At 41.1% G+C, this 13331-nt stretch overlaps 1 protein-coding gene and 1 long non-coding RNA gene across 2 annotated transcripts; one reads left to right on the forward strand and one right to left on the reverse strand.

Annotated features, from left to right (window-relative positions):
- Positions 1-6551: 6551 nt before the first annotated feature.
- LOC106565268 (P2Y purinoceptor 1) lies at positions 6552-8304 on the reverse strand. The gene has a single exon (XM_014132183.3). The coding sequence runs from the start codon at positions 7894-7896 to the stop codon at positions 6850-6852; it is 1047 nt and encodes a 348-aa protein (XP_013987658.1). The 5' UTR covers positions 7897-8304; the 3' UTR covers positions 6552-6849.
- A 1671-nt stretch (positions 8305-9975) lies between these two features.
- On the forward strand, positions 9976-12288 carry LOC145859507 (uncharacterized). Its single transcript, XR_014379707.1, has 2 exons — positions 9976-10877; positions 11132-12288. It is a non-coding gene; the product is annotated as an uncharacterized LOC145859507 (long non-coding RNA).
- The last annotated feature ends 1043 nt before the right edge of the window (positions 12289-13331 follow it).

The raw sequence follows: 13331 nt of genomic DNA on the forward strand, positions 1-13331 counted from the left end.
CACCACTTTGTTTGGAGGCTTCAAATACAATGCTTTCGAAAAGTTTTCAGACCACTTAACTTTTTCCACATTTTTTGCATTACAGCCCTATTCTAAAATGTAAAAAAATGTAATCCTCATCAATCTACAAACAATACCCGATAATGACAAAGCAAAAACAGGTTTTTAGAAATGTTTGCAAATGTATTCAAAATAACACCGAAATACCTTTTTACATAAGTATTCAGACCCTTTGCTATGAGATTCTAAATGGAGCTCAGGTGCATCCTGTTTCCGTTGATCATCCTTGAGATGTTTCTACAACTTCATTGGAGTCCACCTGTGGTAAATTCAAATGATTGGAAATGATTTGGAAAGGCACACCCCTGTCTATATAAGGTCCCACAGTTGACAGTGCATGTCAGAGCAAAAACCAAGCCATGAGGTCGAATTCATTTTCCATAGAGCTCAGAGATAGGATTGTGTTGAGGTACAGATCTGGGGAAGGGTACCAAAAACATTCTTCAGCATTGAAGGTCCCCAAGAACACAGTGGCCTTGATCATTTTTCTCCCCAATTTTGATCTTGTCTCATCTTGTCTCATTCCTCAACGGGCTCTGGAAATGAAGGTCGAGTCATGCGTCCTTCTTAACACCCGCCCACTTAACTCAGAAGCCAGCTGCAGAGGAAACACCATTGAACTGATGACCAGAGTCAGCCTGCAGGCGCCTGGCCTGCCACAAGGAGTCGCTAGAGCACGATGAGCCATGTAAAGCCCCCCCCCCCGGCCAAACCCTCCCCTAACATGGACGACCCTGGGCCAATTGTGCGATGCCCTTTGAGACTCCCAGTCAATACTGGTTGTGACACAGCCTGGGATCAAACTCAGGTCTGTACTGATGCAGTGCCTTAGACTGCTGCGCCACTCAGGAGGTCCATAATTCTTAAATGGAAGAAGTTTGGAACTACCAAGATTTCTCCTTAGAGCTGGCTGTCTGGCCAAACTGAGCAATCGTGGGAGAAGGGCCTTGGTCAGGAAGGTGACCAAGGACAGAGCTCCAGAGATCCTCTGTGGAGATGGGAGAAACTTCCAGAAGGACAGCCATCTCTGCAACACTCCACCAATCACTCCTTTATGGTAGAGTAGCCAGACGGAAGCCACTCCTCAGTAAAAGGCACATGACAGCCTGCTTGGAGTTTGCCAAAAGTCACCTAAAGGACTCAGACCATGAGAAACATTCTCTGGTCTGATGAAACCAAGGTTGAACTCTTTGGCCTGAATGCCAAGCATCATGGTGAAGTATGGTGGTGGCAGTATCATGCTGTGGGGATGTTTTTCAGCAGCAGGGACTGGGAGACTAGTCAGGAGCAAGGGAAAGATGAACACAGCAAAGTACAGAGAGATCCTTGATGAAAACCTGCTCCAGAGCACTCAGGACCTCAGACTGGGTCAATGGTTCACCTCCCAACAGGACAATGACCCTAAGTGCACAGCCAAGACAATGCATGAGTGGCTTCGGGACAAGTGTCTGAATGTCCTTGAGTGGCCCAGCCAGAGCCCGGACTTGAACCCAATCGAACATCTCTGGAGAGACCTGAAAATAGCTGCGCAAATTATTTTCCTGTATTGCATTATTCATCAGGAAGTGCTCTGTGAATGTGCTCTGAAAATGAGCCATGTTGTGGATACAGTCACTAAAGTGGTAAACTTCATAAGAGCAAACTCTTCAAACCACAGGCAGTTTGTCTCACTGTTGGAAGAGACAGACTCCAGTCATGCAGAACTCCCCTACCTCACAAACGTGAGATGGCTGAATTTGGGGTAGGTGCTTAAAAGGGTGTGGAACCTGAAGTCAGAGATTACTGAGTTTTTGCAAATGAAAGGAAAATATGTGGATTTCCCTCAACTGCAAGATAAAGAATGGTTGGCTGAATTTGCCTTCACTGTGACATCATGACCCTGAATAATGAACTGAATTCCAAACTACAAGGGAATGGCCTTTTTGCACATCAGATATACAGTCTTGTCAAGCGTTCAAGGGAAAATTACTCCTCCTGACCCGCCAAGTAGAAGCCAACGATCTCACCCACCTTCCGACACTACTAGTTTGTTGCCTATCAGATGACCAGCGGGAGAAGTATACATCATTGCTGCGTGCTTTGAACGGTGAGTTTTCTCATCAATTTGAGGATTTCAAAGTGTTGGAAAATGACATGCTGTTGGTTTCCTCTCCTTTCACCTTCAATGTGGATAACGCTCCCACTGACCTGCAACTTGAGCTTATCAATCTTCAGTCTTATGCAGTGATTGGAGAACTATTCAAAACAATGTCACTGACGAGGTTCTATGCATCTCTTGACGAACAAAACTTTCCAAAGATTAGGAGTCATGCTCAGAAGATGTTTGTACTGTTTGGGTCAAACTATGTATGCGAACAGACATTTTCAGTGATGAAATATAACAAGTCAAGGCACAGATCATCTCTTACCGACTCTCACCTCTCAGCAATCCTGCGCATAGCGACGTCAGAAACTATACCTGACTTCACTGCTCTAGTCAATGCCCATCAGAGACTTCACTCCTCGCACTGATTGATTAGTTTAAATGTAATGTTGAGCTCTCTCTCTTTCTTGTGTTTTTGTGCATTCCCATTAACAAGAGTTCTATCCGTGGTGCTGAATGCACAGTGTACTTTTCCCTCTGTGTAGTTCATTGCTTAATAATGTTTAATAATGAAAATACCTACCAAAAGGAGAACATGGATGCGGTTTATTTCTGTGCATGTTAAAAAAGTAAAATAAGTAGCATATCTGGACAGGATTTACAGTAGATATACTGTATCTGTCAACACAGTCATACACATAATGTATAATCCTGTAATATGATTCTGGCCTGCAATGGCAAAAATATATTCTAATGTGGCCCTAATGTGGAAAAGAATTGCCCAGGCCTGGTGTAAATGAAGGGGAGGAGACAGGTTAAAGAAGGATTTTTAAGCTTTAGTCAATTGAGACATGGATTGTGAATATGTGCCATTCAGAGGGTGAATGGGCAAAACAAAAGATTGTGTGCCTTTGTACGGGGTATGGCAGTACGTGCCAGGCACACCAGTTTGAGTGTGTCAAGAACTGCAATGCTGCTGGGTTTTTCATGCTCAACAGTTTCCTGTGTGTATCAAGAATGGTCCACCACCCAAAGGACATCCAGCCAACTTGACTATGGATTCAACATGGGCCAGCATCCCTGTGGAATTTTTTCGACACCTTGTAGAGTCCATGCCCCGACGAATTGAGGCTGTTATCAGGGCAAAAGGGGGTGCAACTCAATATTAGGAGGTGTTCCTACACTCAGTGTATATATTACTCACACTCTGTAATATTGCTGCCACAATTGTAATGGCAGTTTGCTATCCAATGTCCACAAGTATGTTGATGATTAACTAACGTTACTAGTCTAGCAAGTTAGCAAGCTAGTTCATTTGGAACTGTATCAAGTGCAAGCAAGATAGCTACATTTATCTGCCTTTGATTTTTTTTTTTCTCTGATGAGTTTATTAAAATATTTCCAGCCACAGCAGTGAAGGAGAAAGGGGGAATTACTTGTGGATCTAATTAATTATGTTGTTAGATATTTTAAATATCACTTCATTACCTATCGTTATTTTGGCAAAATATCAGCTGCTTCGGTGTCAAGTGTCAATCATAGAGATAACTGGAGGATATAATGGAAGATATAACTCGTTTTAGTATAAACATTTCCATTGAGGGCTTTCCCCATTTAAAAGTAATCAACTGGGTGGGCTTCCAATGGGCTGGGAGTGATCAGCCAGTGATCAGAGAGCATTTTCTTCTTCAAATTGGGTTGCCTATGGTTTGTAAACCAAAGACTAAAGTAATATCCAGGAGCCAAGACCAAGATTTATTCCAGGACATTGGTCCCAAGATCTAGACCCAGTGAGTTGAGACCATGACAAGTTAGTTAAAGACCGAATCGATATGGTCTTGAATGGTTTCAAGACCAAGACCACTAGGTCAAGAGACCATGGGCCCTTTCTTTAATTGTAAGAAACTTAAGTACAATAAACTTCAGTACAGTAGACTACAGTACAGTAAAGTACAGTAGAGTACAGTACAGTACAGTAGAGCACAGAGTTTTTTAATGTGTGTGTTTTGGTACTACCATCAAAAGTTTGGACAGCATTTTTGTTGAGAAAGTAAAAATAGATCAGTATCTTTCAATGTAATAGAACAACTCAAGAAGTTCTATTTCTTATTTTCATACATGAAGTTTAGGAAGAAGGGTTTGGGACAGCCACCTCTAAATAGAAATAGGTGTATAAACAATGACTTTGTACTATATTAATTTAACAATATGTTCGTATATGCCTAGGATTGAATTTGAAAATGTCATTATGTAAATAAATGTACTAAGTTTGGAGACTCAAGTATTGTTTTTATAGTTTTTTGGGGGTGGGACTGCAATTTGCACCACTTCTGTAGAATCACCCATATATAGCATCAGGGATTGCCTCTCTCACAAATTAAAAATGCTAATATTTATAATGCGACACCCTACGAAAGTGTGTGTGAGGCCTTAATAAGACCTCATAGACAAAACAATGCCTGCATCCCAAATTACACCCTGTTCCCTATATAGTGCACTACTTTTGACTAGAACCCTAAAGACCCTGGTCAAAAAGTAGTGCACTACATAGGAAATAGGGTGCCATTTGGGACGCATCCTTTCTCATCTCCGGCCTCCCACGTATCAGACAGACAGAGGTGGATGAATCAGTGCTTGGATTTATCTGTATTTCAAATGCCGAGAATGGTCTGAACTAGCCGTGTTAAGGAAAAAATTAACTATGAGAAACCACAAGCAGTGCCCTTGGTATTATGAATTACACCATATATACAAAAGTATGTGGACACTCAATCAAATTAGTAGATTCGGCTATTTCAGCCACACCCGTTGCTGACAGGTGTATAAAATCAAGCACACAGCCGTGCAAGCTCCATAGACAGTAGAATGGCCTTAATGAAGAGCTCAGTTCATTTCAACGTGGCACAGTCATAGGATGCACCTTTCCAACAAGTCAGTTCGTCAAATGGCTGCCCTGCTAGAGCTGCCATTTCAAATTCTTGAGTCCATCCTCGGTAGACGTTTCACAACAAGAGGCTGCTTAGCTCTCCCATAGGTGCACTACACCCACATCAGTGAAGGCTGGTGGAAGGAGCTATAGGAGGACTGGCTCACTGTAATGGACTGGAATTACTATGAGTAATTCGTGGGTTTTGGGGGGTATTTCAGATGAAACGGAAATATCGGCTTCACTTTCATTTACAGTCACTGTTTCCCTTGTCTTGCATGTTGAGTCTTAACACAATACAGCATGCTTCTTTCCTGTATTACTGTATTTAAGGTGGTGTATTGCAGCCTTGGTACCAGTCTGTTTAGCTATGATTTCACTCATTGCCACTCCTGTCATGCTAAACATTAGTGGAACGTAATAGCTGAACAGAGACTGGAAACCAGGCTGGGTTTATTTTGGTTATGCTTTAACAAGTGTTTCGACAAGTGTTAAACAAGGTTTAGATAAATTAGTACATGGAACTCTGCTCTACAGTATGTGTGACTGATAGAAGTGCTCTAGCCTGGTCCCAGATCTGTTTGTGCTATCATGTGAACTCATTTGCCACTCATTGTCATGCTCTCAATGGCAAGTTGTAGTCTGACAGTTTTCTTGAACTGCTAACCGCAATGGAGTGCCTGCCGGTTGAGGTCATACTCAATCAATAAAAGGTGTAGGTCATAGATTCAAAACATTGCATTTGCAGTTGTTTTTATTTAAACTTCTCTTGGCACCATTTTCTCATAACAGTCATCCGCTAGGACTTGCCCTAATGCCAAACCCCCAGCTCTCAGTGGTCTGTGAAGGTAACAGAAGGGAGTGAAATATCACTGCATGCTTGTGCTGCTGGAGAGTGAGAATTTTCACTACGCCTGTTTTGTGCAAACATCCAACTTCTTGCACTCGAATGCTTGCACAAACAGACTTGGCTTTGTTTTTATCAACTGTTCTTAAATGAAAGTTATTTATGCAGAGTATAAACTGTTATGCATTATCATTCTAGCCAGTCAAACAGTCCCCCTCTTTTTAAGTAATGTTGAGAGAAAGTGTTTCTGTTTTCCTATTTTGACTGCACTACTTGTCATTAGGTTCTAGAATTTTTCCCAAAAGGCACCCTATTCCCTTTATGGTGTACTACTTTTGACCAGAGCCCTATCGGCTTTGGTCAGAAGGAGTGCACTATAAAGGGAATAGGGTTCCATTTGGGATGCATTTTGGGACACAACCTTGTGTATGTCTGTCTGCTGAGTCTTCTAAATAAAGTGAGCCTCAAGTCCCGATTCTCTAACCTGTACCTAAAACCCTACTGACCAGTCATATGCAATTAATAAATATGTATGACATCAATTTCCTGTGCATGTTGGTGTTGAGGGATTTTTGCCCTCAGTTCAAATCTTTTGTTTCCCCTGTCTCAAGGACAAGGTAAGATGGACAAAGTCCTTTGAGCTTGACACAATTGTACTGTTTATTGAAAACAGAGGAATACTTCTGCCATTGTTATGTAATAGGATGCTGGAATACCTGTCATTCTTATGTAATATCGGAAATGCATATTGAGTTAGTTTTTTTCAGTGATATAGCTCTACATGTCACTGACTAAATGGAACAATATATCACTATACACAAGTGCATTCAGCCACTCATAGGCTCTCACATAACACAATCAAATACTCTGAGAACGATGAATGAAGCATAAAGTACAGTATGTTTACATACAGGCCTTTGGTACAATATTGGTTTAAATAACTAGCTGGTCAAAGTTTGCTGGTTGAAATTCTTCTGTTGATGGATCTGCCTTGCGGTAAATTACAGCACCAGTCCAATGAACAAGAGACATCCTGGCTCGTTTGCTGACATCATGAAAGCGCATGAGGAAATCATCATTTCCAATCAAGTAAATCAACGGATTGATTGCGCTATTCAGGCAAGCTAGGCCGCGGCTGATTTGATGAACAACATAGATGTCATCGAAGCTTGCTTTGCAGGTGCCTTCCATTTTCAAAATCCTTATCTTCAAATTGAGATTTCGCAAAACATGGTAAGGGATAAAGCAAATTGAGAATAACACAGTCAAGATGATGACTAGTTTTAGACACCTCTGTTTCAATAAAGTATTGACGTTGGCTTTGGTGGCAAGGACCACTACTATATGTCCATAGCAAGCAACAATGACGAGCAATGGTATAACGAATCCGGTAACGGTCCAGCCAATGCTATACGGCAGGTAATCCTTGATAAGGTGGTCGGCTGTTGAGTCATAGCACGCATCTGAGGAATTTGGCGCTGTCTTGTCAAAGAACATATCGGGAAGTATCTGAATAAAAACCAAAATCCAGACAAGAAAACTTATTGCCACAGAGTGGCGAGTGGTGATTCTTCCCATCACGTGCATTGGGTGCACAATACCAAGGTATCGATAAATACTGATGCATGTCAGGAACCCGATACTGCCGTAGAGATTCAAATTGAAACAGAATCTGGTGATCTTGCAGAATGTTTGTCCAAATATCCATGTACTGTTTAGCGCGTAATAGACAACCAAAAATGGTAATGTAAATAGGTATAGCAAGTCCGCTATTCCAAGGTTGAGAATAAATATGTTAATACTTCCAATTTTCTTCCAGCGTGTAAAAACAGTTTTTAACCCACAGAAGTTTGCAAAAGTTCCGACGACAAACACCAGCACGAACACAGCTGGTAAAAATCTGTGCGTAAAAAACTGGTTAATATTTGCACATGTGGTCGTGTTGAGAACGTGCACATCGTGGTCCTCTGACATTTTCATCTTCGTTCTTTTCAGAGTGAAGTCAAGACACAAGCTATTTTTCGAATTGCAGAAGAATATCAATCGATGACGCCCAGAAGTTAATGAAATCAAACTTGGACATGGACACACTTCTGAAATCGTAGCCGTCCACAAACATGCTGCGCATGACTACCTAATGTGAAACTAAAAGTGTATACACTTTTTTTTATTTTTATATAAGGATTATTCCATTAGTTTACAGGAGGTAATGTGATACTGTATCGAAAGATAAATTAGCAGAGTTATAGTATCCTGCAATTATTACTGCAAGTTAAGATATGAGTAACAACCCACTGGGCACACACTGGTTGAGTCAACATTGTTTCAATGGTCAACCTATTGTGACGTGAAATATAAGTGGAAAGCACATTTGGATTTGAAAAAAGTCATCACCAGTAGATTACTGTTTTCATCTCATTTCAACCAGCATTGTAAACATTGCAATTAGGGAAAAACTTAAACTTAAGTACAATGACTTAACCTGACTAACAGGTTGTTACATTAACATAATCATCAGAACTATCTATACATTGGAATTGAGTCAGAAATTCCATGTAGAAATGTAACAAATATTTTTCATCCTTTGTACTGAGTGTACAAAACATTAAGAATGACATATACTGACCAGGTGAAAGCTATGAGCACTTATTGATGTCATGTGTTATATCCACTTCAATCAGTGTAGATGAAGGGGTGGAGACACTTTAAAGAAGGATTTTTAAGCCTTGAGACAATTGAGACATGGATTGTGTATGTATGCCATTTAGAGGGTGAATGGGAAAGACAAGATTTAAGTGCCTTTGGAAGGGGTATGGTAGTAGATGCCAGGCACACCGGTTTGTGTCAAGAACTGCAACGCTGCTGGATTTTTCTCACTCCACAGTTTCCTGTTTGTATCAAGAATGGTCCACCACCCAAAGGACATCCAGCCAACATGACACAATTGTGGGAAGCATTGGAGTCAACATGGGCCAGCATCCCTGTTGAACGCTTTCGATACCTTGTAGAGTTTATGCTCCGACAAATTGAGGGCAAAAGGAGGGGGTGCAACTCAATATTAGGAAGGTGTTCTGAATGTTTTAAACACTCAGTTATTGGGGTGGTTCAAATTTTGTGGAATTTCATATTTGTATAGACATTTCATTTGACCTTGTTTCAATGTTGATAGTAAAATTGTATTTTTTAATCAATGTCATTGTTTCAATGTCATGCCATCAACCTAAATAAAGAGGTATATTGAATTAAAATATGGAACCACAGTCCAACAACTCTTGCCTGAACAGTGACTCCTACTGATAATGATGTGGAATAATGCACTTCAGTAAGAACAAGCCTACCATGCAGAGATCTTCCTCTATGAAACCTGCTTAGCTTTGGCAACACCTTGCAGCTAGTACAACTGAGCTATCATGTAACCACATTTAGACATAGATGAGGTTCCATACTCATTTTTTTGTAGACTACCTAACTCTAACTTCTCTTACACAAGTTGTATGTGAAAGTCAATTCGAAGTGAAGTTGGGTTAATGTAGGCCACATTTACTATTGATTTGCCCAAAGGACACCATTAGTTCAAAGTGTGGCTATGTATCATTCATCCATGGTTGATTGGATCTTTGGACATTTAGATGTCGTTATCATTAGCCCTATAAATAGGATGCCAAATTCATGATATTAATAATAAACTTTTACCTGTGGATATTTTCTTTTATATGAAGGATGGTTGGTTGATTTCAAATGTCATTTACAAGTTAATAATTCACATGTTAGATTCACGTCTCCATCTCAACCAAAAATCAAATAGGACTAGATCCAATCAAACTTAATTTGAAGTGCATTTTAAGTTTTATTTGATTTAGTGCTGTTCTTTAACAGATTCTTGGTTGCGATAGAAACGTGAATCCAACATATTAATCATTCATTTGCAGACAAACTGGATATTGAATGAACGCAACCAAATCTACACTTGAGGGAGATGTATCTTCAGTTTGGATGGTATATACTGTATATATCATGAAAAACATATATAAAAGACAATATCCAAAGGTAAAAGTTTATTGCTAATATCATGAATTTGGTATCCTATTTATAGGGCTAATGTTACTACTTCTAAACTTCCAAAGATCCAATCAACCATGAATGAATGAAAGTATACCTAGCTTCATGCTGAAATGATTGTGTCCTTTGGGCAAATCACATGTCAATGTAGCCCCCATAAACCAAACCTCACTCCGAATTTACGTTCAGCTTGTGTAAGAAAAGTTAGAGGAGTTACTTTCCACTATTCAATGTTATTTTGGTAGTCTACGCAAATGAGTATGTTCAACGTCTAAATGTGTTGACATGATAGCTCAGCTGAAATGAACGCAGCGTGTTTACAAAGCTTAAAAGGGTACATAGAGGTATGCATCGAGATGTTAGACTTGTTCTCACTGAAGTGCATTACCCCTCAAATACCAGTAGTTACGGTTCAGGCAGGAATTGTTGGACTGTGGCTTCACATTTTATTTAAATATTCCCTTTATTTAGGTTGATGACGTTGAAACAATTACATTGAATCAAACATACCTTTTTACTATCAACATTTAAACAAGGTCAAATAAAATATGTCTAATAATATATGAAATTACTTTCAATAACAAAGCATTCAGAAAGCATTCAAACCCGTTCCCTTTTTTTTCAAATGTTGTTACGTTACAGCCTTATTAGAAAATTTATAAAATAAATGTTGTTCCTCAGAAATCTAAATATAATACCCCATCCCCTCTCTCCACTGGGATTCTCTGCCTCTAACCCTGTTGCAGGGGCTGAGTCACTGGCTTACTGGTGCTCTTCCATGCCATCCCTGGGAGGGGTGCGTCACTTGAGTGGGTTGAGTCATTGACGTGATCTCCTGTCTGGGTTGGCGCCCCCCATTGGGTTGTGCCGTGGCGGCCTTGTCTCAGCCTTGTCTCAGGATGGTAAGTTGGTGGTTGAAGATATCCCTATAGTGGTGTGGGGGCTGTGCTTTGGCAAAGTGGGTGGGGTTATATCCTGCCTGTTTGGCCCTGTCCGGGGGTATTGTCGGGGGGCTAGGGCCAGTCTGTTATATCTGGAGTATTTCTCCTGTCTTATCCTGTCTTATCCTATCCTGTGTGAATTTAAGTATGCTCTCTCTAACTCTCTCTCTCTTTCTCTCTTTCTTTCTTTCTTTCTTTCTTTCTCTCACTCGGAGGACCTGAGCCCTAGGACCATGCCTCAGGACTATCTGGCCTGATGACTCCTTGCTGTCCCCAGTCCACCTGGCCGTGCTGCTGCTCCAGTTTCAACTGTTCTGCCTGCGGCTATGGAATCCTGACCTTTTCACCGGACGTGCTACCTGTCCCAGACCTGCTGTTTACAACTCTCTAGAGACAGCAGGAGCGGTAGAGATACTCTCAATGATCGGCTATGAAAAGCCAACTGACATTTACTCCTGAGGTGCTGACCTGTTGCACCCTCGGCATCCACTGTTATTATTATTATTTGACCCTGCTGGTCACCTATGAACATTTGAACATCTTGGCCATGTTCTGTTAATCTCCCCCCGGCACAGCCAGAAGAGGACTGGCCACAACTCGTAGCCTGGTTATTCTCTAGGTTTCTTCCTAGGTTCTGGCCTTTCTAGGGAGTTTTTCCTAGCCACCGTGCTTCTACACCTGCATTGCTTGCTGTTTGGGGTTTAGGCTGGGTTTCTGTACAGCACTTTGAGATATCAGCTGATGTAAGAAGGGCTTTATAAATAAATGTGATTGATTGATAATGACAAAGCAAAAACAGGTTTTTAGACATTTTTGCAAATTTATAAAAAATCTAAAACAGAAATACCTTATTTAAATAAGTATTCAGACCCTTTGCTATGAGACTTGAAATTGAACTCAGCTGCATCTCTGATGTTGCACCTATCCTGGGATTGTGTATGACTTAGATGCTCACTCTCCTCTGTGAGCTCGTCTAGGCGTGTGATCAAGGACATGGGTTTTACTTGAGATAGGGGTATCTGGAGTTGACAGTTGATTTATGCCATAGAATGAGTTGGTGTTTATGTACTATGAAGTACCAGGGACGTGATCTGAGCCTTGTCTTAGGGGCCAAACTCTGTACAATAAGAACAGTCTTCATAGCAAATGCTATCTGGCTGGGGGATACTCCTTTCTCAATTATCAAGTCTCACCTTCGGACCCATTCCACACATCTGTTGTTTGCTATGTAGACTAAGGGGGTGTATCTTTGCTATAAAAAGGTCTTTGTATCCTTTGTGTCGGGGCTCTCAACGAATCATCTGAGGGTGGTTCGTCGACCAGCCATCGCTATTGCAGAGCTCTCACTAATAAAGATTCAGTTTAAGTATAACTCTGACTTGTGTGATAAGTTTGTCTCTCCTCATTGATAACACAGAAATTAACCACTACGGTGGCCTCCATCATTCTTAAATGGAAGAAGTTTGGAACCACCAAGAGGCAAACTAGAACTGGCCGCCTGGCCAAATTGAGCAATCAGGGCAGAAGGGACTTGGTCAGGGAGGTGACCAAGAACCTGATGGTCACTCTGACAGAGCTCCAGAGTTTGTCTGTGGAGATGGGAGAACATTCCAGAAGGACAACCATCTCTGCAGCACTCCACCAAGCGTGCTGGTGGCAGCATCATGCTGTGGGGATGTTTTTAAGCGGCAGGGACTGGGAGACAGGATCGAGAGGAAGATGAACGGAACAAAGTACAGAGAGATCCTTGATGAAAACCTTCTCCAGAGAGCTCAGGACTTCAGACTGGTGCAAAGGTTCAGACAGTCAAGACAACGCAGGAGTGGCTTCAGGACAAGTGTCTGAATGTCCTTAAGTGGCCCAGCCAGAGCCCGGACTTGAACATGATCAAACATCGCTGGAGAGACCTGAAAATAGCTGTGCTGTGATGCTCCCCATCCAACCTGACAGAGCTTGAGAGGATCCGCAGAGAAGAATAGGAGAAACTCCCCAAATACAGGTGTGCCAAGCTTGTAGCGTCATACCCAAGAAGACTTGGGCTGTAATCGCTGCCAAAGGTGCTTTAACAAAGTACTGAGTACTTACAGTACCAGTCAAAAGTTTGGAAACACCTACTCATATTTTCTACAATGTAAAATAATAACGAAGATATCAAAACTATGAAATAACACATTTGGAATCATGTAGTAACCAAAAAAGTGTTAAAATATATATATACCGTAATTTCCGGACTATTAAGCGCACCTGAATATAAGCCGCACCCACTGAATTTAATTTTTTCGAACATAAATAAGCCGCACATGTCTATAAGCCGCAGGTGCCTACCGGTACATTACATTTACATTTTAGTCATTTAGCAGACGCTCTTATCCAGAGCAACTTACATTTCATTTCATACATTTTTTTTCCCCATAC

The sequence above is a fragment of the Salmo salar genome, chromosome 12 (genome assembly GCF_965601325.2).
Source record: "Salmo salar chromosome 12, fSalSal1, whole genome shotgun sequence".
Lineage (NCBI taxonomy): Eukaryota > Metazoa > Chordata > Actinopteri > Salmoniformes > Salmonidae > Salmo > Salmo salar.

Coding starts and splice junctions, on each gene's coding strand:
- LOC106565268 (XM_014132183.3), bottom strand. CDS start 7,896: ATGAAAATGTCAGAGGACCACGATGTGCACGTTCTCAACACGACCACA.